This window comes from Dendropsophus ebraccatus, chromosome 13 (assembly GCF_027789765.1).
Source record: "Dendropsophus ebraccatus isolate aDenEbr1 chromosome 13, aDenEbr1.pat, whole genome shotgun sequence".
NCBI lineage: Eukaryota > Metazoa > Chordata > Amphibia > Anura > Hylidae > Dendropsophus > Dendropsophus ebraccatus.
In genome coordinates, this window is record NC_091466.1 from 74,497,008 (window position 1) to 74,512,200 (window position 15,193).

Sequence of the window (15,193 nt, forward strand, 5' to 3'; positions counted from 1 at the left end):
TCAATATAAATCCTGTGATACAGATTATTATATACTGGATGTCGAGGCTGGAGTCATATTCAGTCCGTTGTATTAGGGGAGTTATCACACAGTGCATCAATGAACGCACCAAGGTCTTATTACATGGCGGTACTAGCAAATGTGGGGATTATATAGAAATATTCCATGACCTGCTATTAAATCTCCACTTTTTTCTCCTTCCTACAGGACTGCCACATCCACCATACAAACTGGCTGTAGGTGAGGTGACAAGCAGCACAGCGGCCGTCACCTGGAGTCCAGGCTTTGACAACTATTCCCCGCTCCTCTCTTGCACAATGCAGGTATATTGCAGTGTCTGAGGATTGAGCTTTTACCATTGAGGCAATTTTATATGATCACTAGTAGAGATGAGCACAGCTGGAGCATGCCTGAGTCGGATTGTTCGGCATTTGAATACTGGTGGCTGAAGAAGTTAGATGCAGCCTTAAGGGCTCCGGGAAAACATGGATACAGTCTATGGCCCATGGGTGTATCCATGTTTTCCCGTCTCCCTAGGGCTTCACCCAACTTCTTCAGCCACCGGTAATCAAATGCCAACCTATCGGACTCTGGCATGCTCCGGATGCACTCATCACTAGTCAATACTCAAACACCTTCTGGCCTCTGCAAGTAATTTTCTGGACAGTAGCTCCCCTGTGGGATCAGGAGAGACAGGCTAGCCTTCACATGTCACTTGCATCAATGAGCCTTGGGTACCCATGGTTATTGTCGCTTCCCCCGTTGTCCTCTTTAGGATCACTTTAGGTAGGTACCAACATTGCATAACAGCAACGCCCAACAGACCTGCTAATTTGGAGATGCTCCAACCCATTCATCTAGCCGTTATAATCAATTTTTTTTGCTTCTAAAGGTCCCCATACACTTCAGACTATTGTCAGCCTGACAACGGGGCTCTCCAAAACAACCACCGTCAGATGTTGTGGTGGTGATAGGTGTCGGCTGAGATGGAAAATCCTGGCCTACCCCTTTGTTCAGGGGGAGATAAGCCGCAGCAGGAGCACTGTCACAAGATAGATAAGCCGCAGCAAGAGCGCCAGACCATTCTGAACATTTCTGTGTGTTGGGAGGAGACATATCTGATGGGCGTCAGTTCTTGAAGGTGTATGGCCAACTTAACACATCAACGGGACTGTTAACTTTCATCCTAATATACCCTACCCCTATACAAGCACCATTGTCAGAGACGGTCACTGTTTGAAAGGAAAAAGAACTCCAGCCGCAGCCGAGTAACGTGGGGTTGGGGAAAAAAGGTATTGATAATCCATTAAAAACCAGTACAGTCTGCACCACGCCAGGCCTGCACATTTCAAGCCCCGTGATCAGCAGTATTCTGCGGCTTTACTATTACGTTTGATCGGTGCATATTCTTCAGCCTCCAGAATTGCACATTTATAGGAGAAGTCCGGTGATTTCTAAAATCCTGCAGCACCCATCAGGGGCAGGAGGGAGATTGATTATAAGTAGGAACTTACCTCTCCCTGTGCCCGCAGTGAGCAGCAGTACCCCTGGCCCCGGGAGCCCCGCCGGAAGGCAGTTGTGATGACGTCATGATTTGGGGGGGGGGTTTGAGCCCTGTCCCGGCTGATTGACTAGCCGCAGCCATTCGTTGACTGAAGCAGTGTCCAATCCCAGTCACTGCCGCTGAGTGGCCAGTCAATCAGCCAGGTCGTGACGTGTCGGTGCCGGAGATCCCAGAGCCCGGCAGGCGTCTCGAGGGCGGTCCTGGCGCTCACAGGGAGAGGCTTTCACAGAAATCGTCTGAATTCTCCTTTAAAGGGGTCAGACCGAATTTTTCACAGCTACTTGCAAAAACAGCACCAGCCCTGCCTTCAGATTGTGTGTGGTATTACAACTGTGCTCCATTCAGTTTAATAGAACTGAGTTGCAATGCCTCACACAAAATGAGGACAAGAGTGGCGCCATTTTTTGAAGAAAGCTCCCCTTTTTTCCTGAGCTTGGATAACCCCTTAAGACTACAGGGTGCCAAGACACTGACAAGAGTTTGTTTGCGTTCTGGAAAAGAAACTAAAGCGGCCAATCCTCTATGACAACGGGTAATTACCATATCCAGCTGCCAATGTATTCATCATTTTAAAGGGGTCGTCACAGGATTTCCTTGCTCCGTGCAGTACGTGTGTGGTGTCCTGCCACGGGTGTTACGTATACTGTATATACACCCCTCGCAAAAGTCTGTACTTATTGTACTATTGTGGTGATGAAAGCAGTACTAAAGTTCGCCACTAGATTTCACTGTAATATGTGTATGTATTTGGAAGAGTTCAATGGCTCTATGGTTGTTTTTTTTTTGGTTTTTTTTTTTGGGGGGGGGGGGTGTTACTACATATCAGCTGACCTGGATATATTTCATATCCCTCAAATCTTATTCCCTAAAAAGGATCATCTATAAAGGTGTAATACCTGGCTATAATATTGCTAGACCCCTGTATGTACATAACATTTCTATCCTGCCGCCTTCACTATAAGACGGGGGGATGACATAATGGGGACGGACCGGGATAGACGGATGCTGGGGGTCACAGTTAGGTGTCATGTACCGTGGACGTGCTCCATCAGGAGACTTGACCCCCTATTCTACCATAAGAGGAGTCATTTTCTTGTGCCAGGTTAATATCAGTGTTTTCTCCAGACTGCCTGTGGTTCAGTATGTGCTGACTCAGAGTTTTATGGCTCTGACTCATGCAGCCATCTTTAGGATAATTCTTCTACGCTGCACCGGCAAGAAACCTCAAGTGCCGAATGTTAAGGAGACTGGTTTCCTAAGGAGAAATGAAAATAAAAAAACACAAATGCACTCCGACAGAACTGCATGCCGGGTTTTACAGCAATCCCACATTTATGTGCATGTGATTACAGGTATAATCTGTGTACGCAAGAAGGAATATAGGGCTTCCCCTGCAGAAACATTGGCTAGCTATCAGAGGCTACTTTGGGGCAGTGTACCTCTCAGTGGGAGATCATTGACTGCTAGACTTTCCCTTATGATGCACTAAAGGACATTTTGTCCAGTTGGCGCAGACTTTGAGAGGGGATACATCGCTTGTCATCTGTCGTTTAGACAAATCACCCCCTACAGCACCTACACGATTACAGGTTCTACAGGTCCAGCTGTATCATTTGTGGGCAAATGTGCTTCAGGATGCCATAAAGAACATGTTTTCTCCATGCACAACCCTATCTCATCTTGTATCCAGGCTACAAGTGCCCAACAGGGTCCTAGAGCCTCCATTTAGCCATACAGCCCCCCCACCCCCCAAATAAGTATTGTTCTAATGTTGTACTTTCTTACATACATCATCATTACATCACACATAGAAAGTTGTGACTCATTTTGTGTATTTTTTGTTTTATGTGTATTATTACAGTAACAACATAAAGTTATATTAACCAATTCAATATGAGAATTTCCAACCTTATTAAAATGCACAGGTCAGCTCCAGCTCTGGTGGATTAGGTGTGGTTTGACTAGTTTAGTAAATTAGATATAATTTGGGTGGATTAGGCATACTGGGTCCCAACCGCACTTCACGCCTCCACACACTTTTTTTTTTCTTCCTAAAAATACTCTCTAACACTATGGCACAGCGAGGGTCTATTAACACTGTTTGCAATATACAAGCAGCATATGTGCCAGGAAAATCTTCTGACATATACACCGAACATACAGAGCAGCCTGCACCAATCTCCAGTTCAGACCGGCTTTATGGAGAGCAACCAGCGCTCTATTCATTCTCTGTGAACTTTGCTGAGAGCTGAGCCCCGCACACCATTCATTCCATGTTCCCCATTCTCAGGAACAGTGGGGGTCCTTAGATAGAAGATATCATAATGAGATAGCATCACCCCTTTAAAGGGGGTTTTCCAGCGTTAGAAAAACACGGCCTTTTTCTTCCAGACAAAGCATCACTCTTGTCTCCAGTTTTGTAACTCTGTTTCATTAAAGTGAATGGAGCTTAAAGGGAATATGCCACTAGGATTATGTCGCCGCCTTAAATGAGGGCAGCATAAACTAGTGATATAAATGCTGAACGGATCGATGTATTACTTCCATCATTCTGCTCAGCCGTTCTCCTAATATGCAGGAGAATCCTAACACTGAAATAAGTGCAACACAAAACAAGACAGGACAAACAAACACAATAGAGAATGGTCAGAGTACGGGGTCAGCAACACACGGGCAGCGAAGGTACAAGATCAGAATCCAAGAAGCAAAGTCAGGGTACGAAATCCAAAGGTTAAAGTCACAATAACAAACAGTCAGGAGAACGCTAGGTCAAGGCACAAGGCGCTATCACAGGCAATGGGATAAGACCAGGACTGGGATTTATAGTGAATAGGAAACTAGGTGCTGACAGCTAACTGGCTAGGTCAGCTGTCAGTCACCATCAAGGATACACCTGATGCCGATCGACCGGTAAGAAAAGGTAAACATAGTGGGCTAGTTGCCGGGGACACGATTGGCAGGCCCCCAGCAACCAGTCCCGCTCACTTGCAGAAGAGTGGTGACTTCTCTGAGCGCGGCCCAAGACCTGGAAGTGCAGGGCGGCTGTTAGGGACGTCGTCAGCGCACCCCTAGCAACCGGTCCTGCCTGTTGTGAAGGACGCGGTTGGGATTTCTACCAGCTGAGCCGCGCGCCTCGGCAGAGACCGGAACCGGGTGCGGGGCTGACAATAAGTCTGCTCAACACTAGAGATGATAGAACAGAGGAAAATCTTAGTTTCTATAGAACTCGACCCTTATCGAACCTTCTGCAATTGATTAGCGATGCCTTCCCGATCCGTGGGGGAAGGAGGAGACAGACGGAATTCCGGGATACAGCCTATTACCTATTACCTAGGCTGAGTCCCGGAATTCCAGGCGGTACCCGGGCTGTCTCCTCCTTCTCCACGGACCGGAAAGTCATCGGGAATCAATTGCGGAAGGTTCGACGAGGTAGAGTTCTATAGAACCTAAGATTTTCCGCTGTTCGATCATCTCTACTCAACACTGCCCTTCAACCACATCCCACCCATTGTTTACATTGCTCATATACTGCTATAGTAACAATATCAAACCCACTCCTGGTTTTGGTAAAAATACTGACCAAAATCCTGTGTTGAAACCCAACCTAAGGCTAGGTCCACATTGTGAGGGTTCCCTTTCTGACACGTATAGCCATCTGTTAGCATGGGATGCCGACATATACCTGCACAGACACAGGCGGCATTGGCTCCAAAGGCCTGAACTTAGTCAGCTAGTCAGCGATGTTTGGGTTACGGCCCCAATATATGAGTCAAAACATATATACTGTATGTTTAAGAAGTGACCCACATAGTAACTAGATGACTGTATGCCAACCACTGAAGTCAATAGGTCCCATACCTCTCTGTGCACCTATAGCTTGGCATCCCATTTTGACAATGTATAGGTGCCACGCAGGGCACAATCCTCAGCAGCTAAGGAAAAGCTAATATTCCTTACTGAGCTTGGTGAAACCTTCGATAGTGCTGTCACTACTGAGGCAGATCTGGAAGCAATCTGACTGGTTTGCCAAGTCCGGCCACTAGCTGCTGAATTTATGCAGATTACAGGGCATTCCTTTGGTGTCCCAGTTCACTCACATTATACGTGCAGATGTTTATTTAACAAGCGGCTGTACAGAAAAACAAAACACAGCTACTTTCCTGCGACAGCATTGCCACCCCTGTCCTCAGGTTGTGTGCAGTATTATTATTCTGCTCCATTCACTTCAATAAAACTCATACCCAATGATGGCAAAATGTTAGTGCTGCTTAGCTCCGGTTAAAGTGAATGGGAACTGAGCAGCAGTGAATGAAGCCAGCTAGTCCATCAATTATATTAGCCTAGGAAACTATTTTAAATGGGTTATACAGGCTTAGATAAACATGGCCGCTTTCTTCCAGAAACAACAACACTCCAGTCCTCGGTTTAGGTGCAGGTTTTGCTTTAAAGTGAATGAAGCTGCGTTGTAATATCACACACTGTGTCTGCAATAAAGTAGCCATGTTTTTTTCTGCTCTTTTACAGGGGTACTCCAGCAAAAAAAAAAAAAAAATATCAGCAGGTGTCTGATGCTATAGCGGGTGTCTGATACTATAGGGGATGTCTGATGCTATAGGGGGTGTCTGGTGCTATAGCAGGGGTCTGATACTATAGCAGGTGTCTGATACTATAGCAGGTGTCTGATGATATTATAGGGGGTGTCTGATACTATAGCAGGTGTCTGATTATACTATAGCAGGGGTCTGATACTATAGCAGGGGTCTAATACTATAGCAGGTGTCTGATGATACTATAGGGGGTGTCTGATACTATAGCAGGTGTCTGATGATACTATAGCAGGTGTCTGATACTATAGGGGGTGTCTGATACTATAGCAGGTGTCTTAAACTATAGGGGGTGTCTGATGATACTATAGGAGGTGTCTGATACTATAGGGGGTGTCTGATACTATAGCAGGTGTCTGATACTATAGCAGGTGTCTGATGATACTATAGGAGGTGTCTGATGATACTATAGGAGGTGTCTGATACTATAGCAGGTGTCTGATGATACTATAGGAGTTGTCTGATACTATAGCAGGTGTCTGATGATACTATAGCAGGTGTCTGATACTATAGGGGGGGTGTCTGATACTATAGCAGGTGTCTGATACTATAGCAGGTGTCTGATGATACTATAGCAGGTGTCTGATGATACTATAGTAGGTGTCTGGTGCTATAGCAGGTGCCTGTTACTATAAGAGGTGTCTGATGCTATAGCAGGTGTCTGATGATACTATAGCAGGTGTCTGATGCTATAGCAGGTGTCTGATGCTATAGCAGGTGCCTGTTACTTTAAGATGTGTCTGATGATACTATAGCAGGTGTCTGATGCTATAGCAGGGGTCTGATGCTATAGCAGGGGTCTGATGCTATAGCAGGGGTCTGATACTATAGCAGGTGTCTGATGATACTATAGCAGGGGTCTGATACTATAGCAGGTGTCTGATGCTATAGAAGGTGCCTGATGCTATAGCAGGTGCCTGTTACTATAAGAGGTGCCTGATGCTATAGCAGGTGTCTGATACTATAGCAGGTGTCTGATGATACTATAGCAGGGGTCTGATGATACTATAGCAGGTGTCTGATGCTATAGCAGGTGTCTGATGCTATAGCAGGTGTCTGATACTATAGGGGGTGTCTGATACTATAGGGGGTGTCTGATGATACTATAGGAGGTGTCTGATACTATAGCAGGGGTCTGATGCTATAGCAGGGGTCTGATGATACTATAGGGGGTGTCTGATACTATAGCAGGTGTCTGATGCTATAGCAGGTGTCTGATACTATAGGGGGTGTCTGATTCTATAGCAGGTGTCTGATGATACTATAGCAGGGGTCTGATGCTATAGCAGGTGTCTGATACTATAGCAGGTGTCTGATGCTATAGCAGGTGTCTGATACTGCTGCTTATCCCACTCATGTATATGTGGTGACCAGCGGAGGTCCTGGATGTCATACCCTTGACAATTATCTCATCCTAAAGGATCCCATACACTCTTGACTGCAGTATAAGGGCCCAACTACACGGCCGATATTAAGAAGCAAGAGAGTGTCAGTACTTACTTGCTCCTTGTTCCCTGCTCACTGTCGGTGCTATAACAAACACAGGGGGCAGCGAAATGTTTAGATCGTCCAGATGGCTTATAAAGGATAGCTGCTGCCACCACTCCTATTGCGCTGACTGACAGCCAGCAGACTGTCGCTATCGTTGTCGACATGCCGGCTGATCATTGCCTTTGAACATGAGCTATTGCACCAAATGATTATCCACTGGAACGGCTGGTAATCGGCCAAATACGGCCGTTAATTACTTGGTGTATGAGGCTTTCCCAACAGTCCTCCAACAGATGATATCGGTAGAGATAGTGGTCAGGCATCTTTGAAAACCACTGCCGCACCCCTTTGTTCTCTGAGAACACAGGAACACTCATCCGTGCTGAACGTTCGTGAGTGTTGGGAGGTTGGGAGACATAACTGACCACTGAACAATCATTCGGCCATCAGTTATTAAAGGTGTGTGGCCACGTTAGAGTAGGCCGTCAATGTCTCAGGACCCCATTTAAAGAGTCACTGTTGCTTCAACAAATTCTACATAAATTAATAGTACAAATGAAGAAAATTAACTTTAATAAATTCTTATATTAACCTTCTCCACTCCACCAGGCCTGGCTGTCAGTCTCCCAAGAGAGTGATGAGTAGTGCTAAGTGGAGAAGCCAATCTGGGATCATTCTCCGAACCCGAACGATCAGCATTTGACTCGGCAGATGTTGGATACGGCCCTAGGGAGTCCTGGAAAACATGGATAGGCTGTATCCGTTGGCTGTATCCATGTTTTCCAGGACTCCCTAGGGCGACATCAAACCTCTGCAACCGACAGGAGTCAAATGTTGCCAAACTGAACAGTTCGCCATCTGCGCCCAACACTAGTGATGGGTACCTCAAAAAGAAAACTTACAAAAATTTGTAAAACTGTGAACACCAGCCTCTACCTTCCGTATGTTCCTACGTGTTTCTTCTGACAATGTTCTCCTTTTAACTTTTTAGGTTCTGCTGCTCCAGGACCAACGTGAAATGTATTCCCAGAATATCATCGTCCCCCCTTACAGTGTAGTCTTAGATGAGCTTAAGCCGCTCAGCAACTACAGCATCCGCCTGCAGTGTGCCAATGAGGTGGGAAATTCAGATTTCACGGACTGGCTGACATTTCAGACCGGTAAGTGTTCTTTATATCCAGTCCACAGACTCCTATATACCTGTGAGATAGGATAGAACAAGTTATTTTACTAGTGCGCTGACGGTGTGTTATAGTTTGGAGCAGGGTTATCAAGAGTAATGGACTGGTGTGCTTTCTGTTCAGCACTAATCATGCTCAATGCTATGTAAGTGAATGCATCAATTAGCACCAATTATTACTGGCGCCCCCTGTGGACGGTCCCTGTATGTTATAAAGGTCTCTCTGACATTTAGTTGGCTGCAAAGTATTCTGCTGCTGCTGCGAACCCTAAGGGTACTATTACATGGCCCAATGGGGACCTGATAGAAACTGTAAACGAGCGCCAATCTGCTAGATCACGCTCGTTTACTAGGCCTATTACACGGCCCGATAATTGTTTAACAAGGGCTGCATGGACATTGTTACTGATGTCCTTGCAGCCCTTGATTAAACTGCATACATTACCTATCCATATTCCAGGGCTCCTCTTGCGGTCTACTTCTCCCTGGGTCCCGCACGCTGCAGCTTCAGAGCGGTCTGTCTGACAGGCTGCTCAGCCAATCAATGGCATGGCGGTCCTGGCTAAGACAGGCCCCTTTAAAGCTGCAGCTTGCGGGACCTGGGGAGAAGCAGAGCGCAAGAGGAGCCCTGGACCATGGATAGGTAATGTATGCACTTTGTAAATCGTCAGCCGCCGGCCACACACCGCTATTGCACGTTGTCGGTGCCCGACAATTATAGGTCCAAACCTATATCAATGATCATTGTCATTAACTGATCATTGTCTTTATTACACAGAATGATATTCGGCCAGATAGGGCTGATACAGCCAATTATTGCTCTGTGTAATAGTACCCTTAGCGATCGACTATAACCTGTGAGGTATCCAATGGCAATTGTTTAATTTCTCTGCAGCGCCACCACAGGGGAAGTGAAGCATTACACGTCTCCCACTAAAATCACTGGGCTGTCCATCTGATGTACAGACATGCTGCTTCCTCCAACATGAAAGAAACTTTCAAAGTTTCTGTTTCTAGGACCACTTGTATATAAGGAAAGTCGATAAATATAGTGTACGTGGTTACTGTGCGGGCCGGCATTGTAAGACGTGGCAGATGGAATGTGTGTTAATATTCCGGCAATACTATGGGAGTGAGCTGTCCTGTGCGCTATGCACTGCTGGTGGAGTCGACATAACCCCGGCTTACTGAAAGGAGAATTACTGGGATTTCCTCTGTGCAGATGCAGGAAATAGATGAGATTTCCCTGAGGTCCTTGTAATTCCAGCCTTACTGTACTGTACCTTTATAACGTAACTTCTTGTTAATATTCTATATGGAGGGGTAAAGACTGCAGGTTTTGTGTCCGAAAAATACACGTATTAGTGTTTGCTCAGCATTTTGAATACCAGTGGCTGACAAGGTTGGATGTAGCCCTAAGGAGTCCGGGAAAACATGGGTACAGTCTTAGGCCATAGGCTTTATCCTTATTTTCCAGGACTCCCTAGGGCTACATCCAACTTCTTTATAAACCAAGTTACTCAAATTACCTAACAATCCGACTCGAGAATTCTCAAGACGCCCTGATCTCTACTTAAAGTGTCACTGTGGTTTAATTTTTTTTTTAGCAGAAATCAATAGTACAGGCGATTTTAAGAAACTTTGTAATTGGGTCTATTAGCCGATAAATCCATTTTTATCATGAAAAAGCAGTTTGAAGCTCTTCCCCCTGTCTTCATGGTTTTCTATGGAGAGGGGAGAGGTGGAGGGAGATGAGGCACCAAAACAGGACAACAAAGAGTTAATTTATAGCTACATCACAGTGCTATCTCCTCTGATGTCAGCACTGACCTCTCTGACCTCTGAATACTGGCTTTCACACAGGTCCTGCTGTGTAATCCTTTTTTCTCTGCTGGCGACTAATCTCCCTCCTCCCCCCTCCATAGATTACATGAGAGAGAGGAGGGGAAGGGGGGGGACCTGGAGAAAGTCTTTTTGAATGCAGATAATGGCATATTTGCCTAATAAATCCAATTACAAAGTTTCTTAAAATCGCCAAATGTTTTTTTTTTTTATTGGATCACAGAACCCTAAGCTGGCTGAACGCCGTTTCCTTCATGTCTTGTAACAACAGGAATAATATTCCCTATACATAATCATTTTAATCGGGTCATAGGTTCTTCCATAGTGAAAAGAAGTATGTTATAGCGAACCCAGGCGAGGCCAACCTTTCCGGTAATGAAGAATAACATAACCTAGAGTAGCCTGTGATAGCCGGCACATGGGAGAACAGCCTGATCTTTCCATTCTGTGTACACTATACTCCGTGGGATCGCTCTCTGTAACACATCCAGGTACTCGGAGACTTGTCTGCTAAAAATAAATACTATTAGGCCGGGATGAGAAATGAGGGGTGACTAGCTCTCTCCGATGCTTCTGCCTTTGTGGCTTGTAGACTTGTATATTTCTCTATGTAAACATTATTCATCCAACGTACAGAACAAATACATCATGTACGCTGACTTAGAAGCAAGTGGCATCTGGTTCTCCTCCACCCTGCTGTCACCCGGTGTAGACATCTCCAGCCTGGGCAGTAGGCTTCCTTCAACCAAAAAAATTGTAGAGAATTGTCTACAATTTGGGGGATATATATATATATATAATATTATTATTATTTATTTATTTTTTCTGAAACCAAGAAGAACTCGTGTTACTTGATGCTTCTTTAAGGAGTCAGATGACACCAATCTGGTTACACAATTTGTCTTTTCAACCTCAAGCAGACAAGAGATCTGTTCCCTTACATAGTGCCGGTGTTACACAACAGGAAACACAAGGTTCTGCGGGCTGCAACGTTTGGTGACATTTTGATGGATCAGACTGTTGTGTAATGTCTCCTAGGGCAAATGACCCCTAGTAAAAAAAAAAAACCACATTCCTAGGCTCCATCCACATGTCAGATTTGACCCAGATTTGATTCTACCCCAAGATCGGCAAAAAAATTGGCAATTCGTAAGCTTAAAAATGGATTTTTCTCAAACCCATTCACATGCAATGTAAAATTTCTATAGACATATTTATTTCTATGGATTCCTTACAGAAGAGCCAAGGAGCAGCCCCATTGAATGACAACGGGACTAATTCTCAGGTGCGTCTGCAGCACCACTGGCTGTATATCTGATGCGGAAATATCAGGGTCAACCTTGGGTTTCTGACACATACAAATATTCATGCATTTTAATCCTATGTGTGAATAGAGCAGCCTACTGGATATAAGCATTGGTGGTGGAACATAATTCTGCACCTCTCCATTCAGTAGACTATGCTAATGTCTTATTACAAGCATTGGCACGACCCCTAACTTACATTTCCCTTCATATTGCTACTGGAGAATAGCTGGAGATCACGGCCAATTCTAGCATTTTTGCCAGTTGTGGCAATAATTGAATTAGCAATAACCCCAATCAATTGTCTATTAAATGCTAAATATCCCCATATCAGCACACCTATATATAAGCTGTGAATATATTCCCCACAGAACTGTATACCAGCAGTATTTTTACAGCACACAGAACTATATATCAGAACTATATATACTGCACACAGAACTGCATAACGGCAGTTTATATACCACACCCTTAACTATATACCAGCAATGTATATACCACACCCATAACTATATACCAGCAATGTATATAACACAACCATAACTATATACCAGCAATGTATATAACACAACCATAACTATATACCAGCAGTGTATGTACCACACCCATAACTATATACCAGCAGTGTATATACCACACCCATAACTATATACCAGCAATGTATATACCACACCCATAACTATATACCAGCAATGTATATAACACAACCATAACTATATACCAGCAGTGTATGTACCACACCCATAACTATATACCAGCAATGCATATACCACACCCATAACTATATACCAGCAGTGTATATACCACACCCATAACTATATACCAGCAATGTATATACCACACCCATAACTATATACCAGCAATGTATATTCCACACCCATAACTATATACCAGCAGTGTATATAACACACCCATAACTATATGCCAGCAATGTATATACCACATCCATAACTATATACCAGCAATGTATATTTCGCACCCATAACTATATACCAGCAGTGTATATACCATGCTTATAACTATATACCAGCAGTAGATATAATAAACTTCTAATATTGCCAGCCTCAGGTGGTGGCATCGATAGACCCCCATATAGAGGCAATCCCAAAGGCCCTGTCTGTGTGACATGTAAAAAATTGGGGGGGGGGGGGGGGTGCAATGGTGTCCATTAATTTTTATGTAGAACATTTCAATATATCAATCTGGCATATCTGTATAGTAAAACTGTTACGCACAGCCATTGCCTAAGTTTAGACACTGGTGCAAACATATTGATAACTCTCCCCCACCCACGGGGATAGCCTATCATGTGCTCTATCCTGTTCTATTTATACCTCACTGTGATAAATCACTCTATACAAACCTCCATACATGCTGCACTAAAACAATAGGTTTTAAAACAATCGATAGTCTCAGGGAGGCTAAGGCTCCGGTGCATTGATTTGTCCCATGACAATGTAGAAAGCTTTCACTTGCTGAGTCCGGCCAATAGTCATATAGGTGATTCGCTGGCAAACTGCTAAAACTTTCCCGGAAGAAATATTCCTGAAATAAAGTTTCAGAGGAATCTTCTATGTTGTGTCATTGGTGATGAATACAGCTTTGGTTTTTCTTTATAAGAAATCTAAGAGACGTATTTCTCGTGGCTCTAACTCAAAGGTGATTAAGCCGCATAAATCACGTATGATCCAGGATAACCTAGAAAAGGACGCAGTGCCAGGCGTAAACAGGAGAAGTGATCACCAGAAATAAAGGCGATCAGTACAGACGAAAGTATACATCTTAAAGAGAACCTGGGAGAAGCGTGCAGTTATGCGCTTCACTTCCTGGCTCTTCCATCAAGACAAGATGGAGGTTGTCTCATGCAGCGAGATGGAGATCACCTGGAGCTGGGGAGAGAAGCACTCAGCCGTGCACTTTTTTTGGGCTATATTTAAAGATCTGTGGGAGTCTGAAGACTTTAAGGGGTGTTTTTTAAAATATGGCCAGGCATGAGCTGTTTTAACAAAATAAAGTAAACTTACCACCCTGGCTGCAGAGTCGCCAATGCACTCCTGCTGCTATTCGGGTACCTAATGGCCTAATAGCAGAGTCCAGCCTCAGTCACTGATTGGCTGAGCAGGTCTGCAACAACATGGCCCCAGCTCCCGGAAGTGATTGAACAGGGGGTGGAGCTGCAGGATTGCAGAGAGCGCGCTAGAGCCAGGGAGGTAAGTTTACTTTATTATGTTAAAACAGTCCATGCCCGGCCATATTGTAAAATACACCTCTTTAAATTTTCCCAATTCAAAGCTTTTGTCATGAGAAAGAGATTTTTTTTCATAATGAAAGGGACACTTTAAAAGGAGCCTGTCATCAGTTCCATGCTGTCTAACACACGGGCCGTATGAAACAAAGACAGGCTCACATACTTTGTTAGTTCATGCCTCCAAAAAGTATGGGTATAATAGTGACCATGAATGGGCAGTCCCCAATGGGTGCCCCCTGCTCCACCAGCCTTGGCTCATAGATCTCTCCCTATTTGAGAGGCCAGGAACCCGCCCTAAGCCCTCTTCCCGGCCATTATTATAACTATGATTTATAATCTATACCAGTGATTTTCAACCAATGTGCCGTGGCACACCAATGTGCCGCGACACATGGTTGGGTGTGCCGCGGGGAAAGTTCCCCCAACTATGGTGCCCCTGTGAAACAGGAGAAAACAATGGGGGAGAGAAACCTGGGGATGGGGGAGAAACAGGGGAGAGAAGCAGGGGGGAGAGAAACATGGGGATGGGGGAGAGAAACAGCGGAGAGAAGCAGGGGGGAGAGAAGTTTGGTGGAGAGAAGCAGGGGGGAAGAGAAGTATGGTGGAGAGAAGCAGGGGGCAGAGAAGTATGGTGGAGAGAAGCACAGGAGAGAAGCAGGGGGGAGAAGTATGGTGGAGAGAAGCATGGGGGAGAGAAGCACAGGAGAGAAGCAGGGGGGAGAAGTATGGTGGAGAGAAGCATGGGGGAGAGCACAGGAGAGAAGCAGGGGGGAGAAGTATGGTGGAGAGAAGCACAGGAGAGAAGCAGGGGGGAGAAGTATGGTGGAGAGAAGCACAGGAGAGATGTAGGGGGGAGAAGTATGGTGGAGAGAAGCACAGGAGAGAAGCACAGGGGGGAGAAGAAAACAGGCCCAGGTTTCACACTGAGTGAGTATAAATACATTTAGAATCTATATTATT

General features: G+C 45.0%; 2 protein-coding genes across 3 annotated transcripts in view; one reads left to right on the forward strand and one right to left on the reverse strand.

Annotated features, from left to right (window-relative positions):
• Positions 1-15,193, reverse strand: part of RPAP1 (RNA polymerase II associated protein 1) — a 219,531-nt gene that overhangs the window by 147,301 nt on the left and 57,037 nt on the right. The window lies entirely within an intron of this gene.
• The window catches only part of TYRO3 (TYRO3 protein tyrosine kinase), a 111,983-nt gene that overhangs the window by 63,200 nt on the left and 33,590 nt on the right, over positions 1-15,193 (forward strand). For both annotated transcript variants that reach the window (XM_069950969.1, XM_069950970.1), the window contains exons 6-7: positions 208-323; positions 8,651-8,819. In XM_069950969.1, coding sequence (XP_069807070.1) covers positions 208-323; positions 8,651-8,819 — 285 coding nt within the window. The remainder of the gene's footprint in view (positions 1-207; positions 324-8,650; positions 8,820-15,193) is intronic.